This window comes from Gracilinanus agilis, chromosome 3, assembly GCF_016433145.1.
Source record: "Gracilinanus agilis isolate LMUSP501 chromosome 3, AgileGrace, whole genome shotgun sequence".
NCBI classification, from domain to species: domain Eukaryota; kingdom Metazoa; phylum Chordata; class Mammalia; order Didelphimorphia; family Didelphidae; genus Gracilinanus; species Gracilinanus agilis.
Window position 1 is genome coordinate 305,960,434 of NC_058132.1, and position 10,161 is coordinate 305,970,594.

The 10,161-nt window shown below is 38.9% G+C and overlaps 1 protein-coding gene across 1 annotated transcript in view; it reads left to right on the plus strand.

Moving 5' to 3' along the window:
- The window catches only part of LOC123239349 (5-hydroxytryptamine receptor 5B-like), a 16,284-nt gene extending 12,003 nt beyond the window's left edge, over nt 1–4,281 (plus strand). Inside the window, exon 2 of the mRNA XM_044666623.1 lies at nt 3,949–4,281. Coding sequence (XP_044522558.1) covers nt 3,949–4,281 — 333 coding nt within the window. The remainder of the gene's footprint in view (nt 1–3,948) is intronic.
- Nucleotides 4,282–10,161: the final 5,880 nt, after the last annotated feature.

Consider the following 10,161-nt stretch of genomic DNA (forward strand, 5'->3'; position numbering starts at 1 on the left):
TCTTTCTTTCTTTCTTTCTTTCTTTCTTTCTTTCTTTCTTTCTTTCTTTCTTTCTTTCTTTCTTTCTTTCTTTCTTTCTTTCTTTCTTTCTTTCTTTCGCAGATTTCATCTATCAAGAAACCTAATTATTATTCTTTGCTTATAAGCTCTCCCTTCCTTCCCTTTCCCTTCATAGTTTTTTCAGGTTGTTTTTGACTGACCTGGAAATAGATATAAAACTTTTTGTTGTTTTGTCATTTTTCAGTTGTGTCTGACTCTTTGGACTCTTTTCTCAGCAAAGATAACTGGAGTGATTTGCCATTTCCTTCTCCAGATCATTTTACAGGTGAGGAAACTGAGTAGACAAAATCAAGTTAGTTTACCAGGGTCACATAGCTAATAAATATTTGAAGCCAAATTTGAAATCAGGTTTTCCTCACTCCAGGTCTGGTGCTCTATCCACTGCATTAGCTAGCTGCCAAATATAAAACTAGACATGTGCATTTGGGAAGCAGTGTTGCCTAGTGGTAGTAAGAAGGGAAGTGAGAAGGGAACTGGGGTCTGATCCTAACTTGATCTGCTGCTTGATTTTAGGTAAATCATTTCACTTCTCCTTTTCATCATTTAGGCAGCTAAGAGGCAGGGTAGATAGAGCAATAGGCCTGAAGTCAGGAAAAAATATGGTTTCAGGGTGTACAAGTCATCTAACCTCTCCACTTCAGTTTCCTCAGTTGTAAAAAAGGAATAATATGAGCTAGCTAAGAGGCTCAGTGGATTGAGGACCAGGCCTAAAGACAGAGTCCTAACTTGATTGTTGTTGAGACTCAACCAGCCTTTGTTATTTTTATAACTTGAAGGCGAAGTTAAGAATTATAAGGATAATATTGTTAGTTTATTTAGAAGAGTAAAAATTTGGGTTAGTCTGATCAGGAAGGATTAATGCAGCTGTAAAAATAGGAGAAGCAGTTCCTTACAGAACCAGGGAGTTTTATTTGGGTGGAGTAAGAATCCCTTAGAGTTAGAAATCCTTTTATCATTATATATTTAAATAAGTATTTTATTTTTTATAATGAAAATCTCCTTTGCATCCTTGCACCTGGCTCTTTTTACAGAATATAGATCCAGTGGTTGATCAAAGAGTATGTACAATTTTATGGCCCTTTGGGAATAATTCCAAATTGCCCTCCAGATTGGTTGGATCGGTTCACAACTCCACCAACAATGCACTAGTGTCCCAATTTTTCCACATCCCCTCCAATATTTATCACTTTCCTTTTATGTCATATTGGCCAATCTGATGGGTGTGTGGTGGCATCTCTGCGTTGTTTTAATTTGCATTTCTCTAATTAAGAGTAATTTAAAACATATGCCTATTGATATCTCTGAAAACAGCTTGTTCATATCCTTTGATCATTTGTCAATTGGGAAATGAGAAGCCAATTTTGTTACTAGTGTAGCCATTACAAATGTTTAAACAACTTATAATAGACTTTGGGGTTAGATTGTGGCATCTTATATTCTCTTGAAGTGCATGCAAACAATATGCCTATTCTTGTCCTCTTGTTTCCTGCCCCAGCTGTGGTCCTTTGGAAACTGCTACTCTACATAGGCTCCCAATAGATTCCAGTTTCAAATTTAGGATCTTTAATTTTCATTTTTGTTCTGTCTCTCTTTCCCAACCACTACCATGTATCTCTGCCTCCTACTGTCTTAGTACAACTAATTAACAGAAAACATTCTCTCTAACGCTTGGTGATAAATTTCTGCAGTGGAAACATTTGTTTCACTTGAACCCTGCTTTGTTTGGAGGTCGCACATCTAAGACAATAGCCATCTCTTTAAAACTTAGGGGACTCCAGGTCACAAAAAGTTGTAATACTTTCATGTTAGAGTGGCCACATATGCCTTACAAAATATTTTATTAACAAAAAATTGTATTATGTATAATATTCTAAAAATCAACCTTGCAAATGGACTTTTTGAACATTGCATTATTGAAAGGCCCAAAAACAATGAGAAAGTCACTTCCCTGTCCTACACTTATATTTTTGTCATTTTCCAATTATGTCTTAGGAATGTTTTGAACACATTCATGACCATTGACATGTAAGGATTTTGGAGATGTGGTGGGAAAATGGCATTAGGGCTTTGTGACTATCTTGAGTAAGTTGCCTTCTCTGAGCCTCAATTTTCTCCTCTATAAAATGAAAAGATTAGAAGAGGTGTTATTTCCCTTTAGTAAAATATAAGTTAATTGAGGTCAGGGGCTTTACTCTTTTTGCCTTTGCAGTACCTAGGAGAGTTCTTGGCATATAGTGCACAACTGAGCACTTGATGCTTATACATCTAAACATTTTATGATCCTGACACATTATCAAAAAGTGTTATGGGAAGAAAGTAAGTGCAGATTTTTCACTTTATTTTTCTTTCTTTTTTGTTGTAACATAGCTAAAATGGGATATGTTTTACACAACTTCATATGCATAAGGGGCATCATATTGTTTGCCTTTTCAATCGATGAGACATGCATTGGAGGAAGAAAGAGAATTTGAAACTCAGAATATTTTAAATTGAAAATAAATGAATTTTATAACAGAAATTAATTAGCCCACAATGTGTTTATTGGGTGCTCAATTTCTACACATACACACAGGCCAATGTGAGAGTGTTCTGGAACTGATGGCATTTCTGCATTTGTTTTATTTGAAGTGGAAACCATGGTGACAGGTTTGTATGAGGAAAGGAAGACACAGCTTATGGAAACTGTATTCCTTTGGAGTAAGAGTGAAGTGAGCCTGAATTGGTGTTTCCTGTGGCACTTCTTTACAAACCATAGAAGGAGTTTAGCAAAACATATAGACACCAGTCTCTATCCCAGGTAGTATGACTTTACCTTTGTGGGAATCATATGGATGGCTTGATGAAAAGCCGTCCCTCCTAATGGATAACTGACTCAACAGGCATCTCCTTTTGATGACAGTTTAGAAGTATCTTCATAGCCTTTAAAACTTGGAGTACTCTTCCTGTGATTATATATATGCTTGTCATTACTTAAAACATCCGAGTTCTTTCTTCCCATTTAGTCCCATTTCAAAGGCTAGAGTCCAACTGTGGGATTCCCAGCTCAGGGATCATTCCTCTTATTTCTCCTGACATTTTTTGAGTTATAGTCAGCTATTTTCATCCCTTTTATAGGTGATAAATTGTCAAGTTCTGCTTGACAAATTATTTGTGGGTCATCCAACCGGGATGAGAAAAATGATTCTGGGATTATAGGAGGGTCAAGCCGCCAGACTGACAGATCAGACACACAGACATCCTCTTTCTGGGTGGTAACAAAGTGTAATGATTTGGGGTACATACTTTATAGGGAAAATGGCATAAGCTAAAGGATTAGGTAAGTCTTTTGCAGGAATAATGGATAGTAATGATTTACAAGATGGAAACAATGGATATAGATTACCTTAGTGGCTCTAAGCAGTATTTTCTATAGGATAATAAATCACAGGTAGTTCAACATGTCAGCATATCAATGTATGACCCAGCTTTGTATAGAATAACGTATGTTTTTCTCACAGAACTCCTGAACCAATGGAAAAACATCTAGTATTTGGGGAAGGGAAAAGTTCACTTTTCTCATGCTGGGGAACAGACTATGTGTCTGGCAATTTCTAAGCTATGATTTCTCAGAGACCTTGCAAACTGGGGTGCATTGGGCATTGCATAGCTTTGCTAGAATGGAAGTCTCTAATCTTCTTATGCTGGTCTCACAATAAATATCTTGGGATATTGAGTTCTGAAGATTTATGTAGATAAATATGAGATATTGAGTTCTGAAGCAAAGGTTAACATTGTAGGCTGTTTGTTTCCACAGTAGGGCTTTGGGGCTGGGCAAGGGGAAATCATCATGATGCTTAACCATCCAATGTTGTCAGTTTTTTTAAAAATTCTGTTTGTTTTTGTTCCAAGGCAAAGGAAGCTCCCCAAGAGGCCCAGATGGTGTTCACAGCTCGTCACGCCACCCTTGCCTTTCAAACACATGGTGAAACATGGAGGGAGCAGAAGGAGAAGAGGGCAGCCTTGATGGTGGGAATTTTAATCGGTGTATTTGTTCTCTGTTGGATCCCCTTCTTCCTCACAGAGCTCATCACCCCACTCTGTTCTTGCAGCATCCCCCCCATCTGGAAAAGCATATTCCTGTGGCTTGGTTATTCCAATTCTTTCTTCAACCCCTTGATTTACACAGCATTCAACAAAAACTATAATAGTGCCTTCAAAAGCTTTTTTACTAAACAGAGATAGAAATACAAAACCAGGGGAGGGAAGGATGGTGGATTTCTAGAAGAGTCTATTCCTATCTCTAACCTTTTCAGTAAGTGAATGGAGCTTATCTCTCCTTCCCCAACTTCTTTATCCCTCTTTCTCCAGAGTACAGACAATGGAGTAGAGTGCATTGAAATAGGGAGGAGTCAGAAGAATTGAGTTGGAATCTTGGCTCAGTCACTAACTCAGGCAAATCACTTCATCTCTTCCTAAACCTCAGTTACTTCTCCTGTAAAATGAAGGCATCGGACTAGTTGATCTCCTCTACTATCAACATCCTGAGATCTGTGCAGTAATGGAGTTACTAAAAGTAAACCATTAGCCTTAGGCTGGTGGGAGCAGCTGGAACAAAGACTCACCAAATATGTTGTCCCATACTTAAGCATTTGGGACTCATCAGATGAAAGAGAAATGGGGTGCAGGAAAGCAAGAGCTCCAAGAAACTGGTTTGCACCAGAATCTAAGAATTGTGTACTCAGTGAAAGTGGTGAATTGGCATTCTTCACTTTGCTCTCTGTTCTCTTTATTTCTCTCCCTTTCCCAGTGTGTAAGATCTCCTGTAATGCCCAAAGGACTTCACAGTGTCACTTGCCAGGAGAGAAGGATGTGAGATATTGGGCTGAGTCATTGGAGGAAAATGTTTGCTAAAACTTTATTATTTTTCAAAAAGGAGAGAGGGAATAGACTGAACTCCCTCATCTCTAAGATTAAGGGAATTGGACAAAACTTACTTACAACTCTATCTGTGATCCTGTACCATTCTCCATTATATCAACCCTGGTGGCTAACAGGTGAAGCTGGACTGCCAAGTATTTCTAGGGCTTAATGCATCTGGGTTTAACAGCTACTCAGTGTCTGATGTTTTCCCATATTTAAACCTTACTCCAGTGACATCATCAGCTTCCAAGAAACAAATCTCAATCATGAACACAGATCCCTGGACAGATCTAGGAAACTACTGAATTTATTTGCTTGGTATGGAGAAGAAGAAACTTAAGCTCCACTCTTGAATCTTTAGTTTAAGCCCATTAAAACACTCTAGGCTTTGGGACAGAAGGGACAGTTTTCTTTAGGTGTTGGAAAATAATCCTGGGCATTATGGGCAGGTAGGAACATTTTATTACCTTGACTAAAATAGAGCATTGGTGTCAAACTAAGAAAATGAGCACCATTAACCATACAACATAATCCTGTGGGATGCACACTGATTTAGAAAACCACATATTAACATTATCTGTATCTTAATGTATTTTATTTAATTTGTTAAATATTTCCCAATCACATTTTATTCTGATTGAGGTTGCACAAGGAAGTGTTTTAGGCCAAGCGTTTGACTCTTCCTCTGGAGAGGGATTCTTGCCCTCTCTTTGGATCTCCATGCATCTCTCTAGGCTTCTATGCCCATCTAGAGAATGATGATCACCATATTGATGACTACAAAGTCTAGGTTCCCCAGAAACTGTGTCCTTTAGGAACTCATTTTAGGGGTTTGGTTAATAGAATTGAGGGTAAGTACACGATGGGATGGGAAAGGGAGGAAAATGTTTCATGTCAAAATGCAATGAGGCAAGGAGGAACCCAGTTTCCTAGTCAATCTCACACCATCACCACCTTTCTTACAAAAACAAAACAGAACAAAATCACACACACACACACACACACATATTTAACTTTGAAGGATTTGAAATCTGACTCACAATTATGTTCTTTTCTCTGATTTGTGAATTACCAACCCTGCTATGATCCCTGTTTCATGAGCTGCCTAATGTGGTCCACCTATCTAGATTAGTCTGAGCCTTATATAACCTGTTGGAATTTGGAAGCAAAAGGAAAGGGTGTGCCTGGCTGTGTACCTGGAAGAGAATAGGGACCCACAACTTACTGTATTTCCCTACACCAGAAGGAGGAAGAAAGTGGATGAGAATAATAATATCCTAAAGAAAAGGTGGGGAAGGAGAGAAAACTTATTGACTTCAAGGAAGCCATTCCTGTAGTATGTCTGCTGAAATGTAATTAACCATAATTCCTAGGACCTGGCGAGACCCAATCAAAGGTGTAAAGTTAGCCACCTTCCCCTCTTTTTTTTTTTTTTTGATGATTTCTCTCCCAACTCTACCCCAGAGAGTCAATGATAAAATGATTCACAATAAGGTGAATTAGTGGCAAAGCATTTCTGAGGCTTAATGCATTTGGGATTAGCATCTACTTAGGTGACTGTGGGATAAGATAAATGCCTCATATTTTCCCAAATTGAAAAGTGGAATATGATACTTAACCAAAAGGAACAAAAGGCTAATGTTGGGATTTTAGGCCTGTGGGCAATCTACATGGGAAAGATAGTTGTGGGTATATTTGTGCAGACGGATCTTGGAATTCCTTAAAATTATACCACATATGCTGGCACTATTGTTCACCTATGAATGTATTCCTCCTTAATATTCTACACATGGCTATTCAATAGCTATTGCATGCAGAGGGCCAGGTCTGGTGGGGATATAGGAATCTTGATCCATGACCCCAAAAAGCTTATAGTCTTTGGAAAAGAGGAGGTATCAACATTAGAAGCAGCATTTTAAATAACAGTGCAAGGAAATACAAGATGGTTAGCTTTAGAGACCCAGCTAGCTTTTGCCAAGAACTGAATGTGTATAAACTCTGTCTTGTCCTAGAGTGGGTTAAAATGTCCTAGAAGATGGAAAGACTCAGTTATGAGAACTCTGGATGCTTCTGCCATTCCCAAACCAGGAAATTTGCAAAGTCTGGATTCAGACTTTTTTTTCTTGATCCTAGTTCAGCATAGTTTTTGTGTGCAGTGGCTGGATCATGGGCAGACTTAGCTTGGTCCATGTACACACTAGAATGTTTTGGTGGATTGCCCTCCTTGGGGAAGCTTAGAATCCAGGTGAAAATTCTTGTCATCCTTCATCTTCCCACCTCACAAAGAGCCTCTAACCAAGCTCCACTTTGATGTGCTTGGTAACTTTTCTAGAATATCAATACAAAATGACTACATAGAGCCCTGGACTACAGTGATTTATTTAGCCTGTGCCTCATCTTTAAGAACTACAAAGGAAGCACCTCGGACACAAGAGGATGTCCATTCTAAGTTGGATAATTTGAGTCATGTGGACAGTCTATTTGGATTCATTGGTATTTTTTCCCTTTCTCAGAGCCTTCATTTGAATTTCCCAGATGCAGTGAAACCTTGCTCAAATCAATCTGATCTGTGAAAATCTGAATTTATAAATGATCACTTGGGATGTGATGGTCTGCTTTATATAAGGATTAACTCCTGGACTGCTGATATAGGGAATTCCGTTAACACACCAGAAACAACTTATTTATCCACAATATGATTTACACACAGCACCAGGAACAAATATGTTACATCTAATGAAGCAGGGGATCAACTGACCTCAAGCCTCTCCCAGTGCCCACACAGCAAATTCTCCCTCCTGCTTTTAGGGGTGTTTGCCTTCTTTCTCTGAGCAGATTCTTTGAATGGCTAAAAATGGTGGGATGAAAACTGATTGGATCATATAAAAGATGTGGTTCAACTGAGCAAGGGCTAGGCATGGGGTTGCCAGCTGTTTCTGATGGACTCAATGTGATTTTATAACTTATATGCTTATTGTTTCTTAATAGGCTCATGAATATGCGTGTGTTTGCATAATTACATTTTGAAAGCAATTGTATTAATAGAACCCTGGGCTTGGAATCAAGAATACCTGAGTTCAAATCCAGCCATAGATCTTTACTAGGTGTGTAGCCTTGGGCAATTCACTTAAAAACTTGTTTGCCTCAGTTTCCTCATCTGTAAAATGGGGATAATCATAGCACCTACCACTCAGGGTTGTTGTGAGGATCAAATGAGATAATAATTGTAAAGCTCTTTGTACAATGTTAAGTATATTCATTTTAGCTGTTGTTATTATTGATGTATATGCATACACATATACACATACATATGTGTATGTGTATAGTTTTCTTTTCCTCTTTTGAACAAATGTAGGATTTTATTGAGTAGGGAGCTCCTAATGAGAGACTTCCCCTATCAATATAAGCCTTCACCTTTTCTGAAACTTAAAATATTTGAAAGTTGCTTGAGAGGTTGAGGCACTTGTCCAGAGTCACAAAAGCCATATTGGAATTGAGACTCTCCATCCACTCTGCTGCAGCTCAGTGTGTCACTGAAATCTTCCATAGACACCTATTTGGGTCTCTCCAAGGTTTACCTTAAAAAGGAGGCACTAAATATTTTGGAATTTGGGTTCCAGGCATATTTCCTCTACTGCCACACAGTTAAACCCTTAGGGGCCTCTTTGGATCTTGGAACCAATTTACTTCTCATCCCTACTTCCAGCTCTCAGGTTTTTGCAGTTGAAAATAGAAGAGACCTTCCCTGTTCTCTGGCTTCCCATCTGATAACTATTTTCACTAGGTTCTTGGGCTCTCTTCCCCATAGGTGAGGGTACGGCAGGAAATACTATTATTTTCACTGTAAAAGAATGCCAGGCATTTTATAGTGGTTTTCTAAAATAGATGAAACCCACAGAGATTCAGAGCTGGAAGGATTCCCCAAGGCCACAGATTAAGTGTAAGTTACAAAACCAGAATTCAAACCATTGGTCCTCTGACTCCAAATCTAGAATACTTACTTCCCTTTGTACCACAATGGCATTACAGTACCTCTCATCAGATAGAGATATCTTACTTCAAAATGAATCCTTTTTCTCACCCTTGTGGATCAACAAATTCCTCTTTGAAAACAGTTTAATCATTGACACCCATTAGTGTAAATTCATCCTAATTATCTGAATTCCTATTTAGCCAAGTCATGTTATTTAGACTGGAACCATGAGCAGGGGAAATTTTGTAGCCGGAAGGCTCAGCCTGGAACTTTGTACCACTAGAGAGAAGAATAAGAGCATTGGATTTTGGAGGAACAAGAGAGAGGAGGCAAGAGATTGGTAAAGGGAGATGGAAAAGTCATGGACTTATTCTATTTTCCATGTTGTCCAAGATCCATTCTGGTGGTAGCTAAAGCCTGAACTAATTTAGAAGGTTGACTTCATGTCTTTTATGCAATCCTGTCCTCATGCTTGGAAGAGGCAAAAAAACAAAAACAAAAAACAAAAAAAAAAAACAAAGAAGAATTTGAAAGATTCCCAGATTCTATGGAATTTTAGAGTATATTTCCAAAAATACCATGGCCACTGTAGAATAAGAACTTTATTTGTGTAGGAAGAGAGGAAGTGAAGAAGTGAGTGGTAACTTTGGCTCATGGGAGACTGGTGTTGGGGAAGGGCTAAATATTAGTATACTAAATCTTGGATCTTTGGTCAGTCAGAGAACAATAGGGGGTGGTTTGGAAGTTGTCAAAAGTAAATTTCTCTTTGAAATTTAGTCAAAGGTTAACTCTGCCTGCCTCACTTGAGACATGGCCTGATTACATTTAATTACCTAATGTGCAGTTTGAAAATGACTCTGAGGACCCTGGGAAACTACAACTCCCGGGGCTCCCTACCATAACTTCCTCAGACACCTCCCACTTCCTTTGTTGGAGGTGTCTGAGAAAGTATATGAGAGAGAGAGAGAGTGAGAGTTTTGGCTCCTTTTTCCCCCAGAGCATCTTTTCCCCCTACTGGAGGAGAGCACCTTTCCCCAGAGAGCCTTGGTGATCAACCTCCTAGCTTCCCCAGACCTTTTCCCTTTCCTAACCCTAAATAAACCCAGTTTATTAATAACCCTATCATCTAGCTTGTTTTTTGTTGAGCTCCGAAGGGCTCAGGTCAATTTCCCCTCCAGGGCTGGGAACTGCTATCCCAGCTACCCTACCTACTTTCCCTCCCTCCCTCC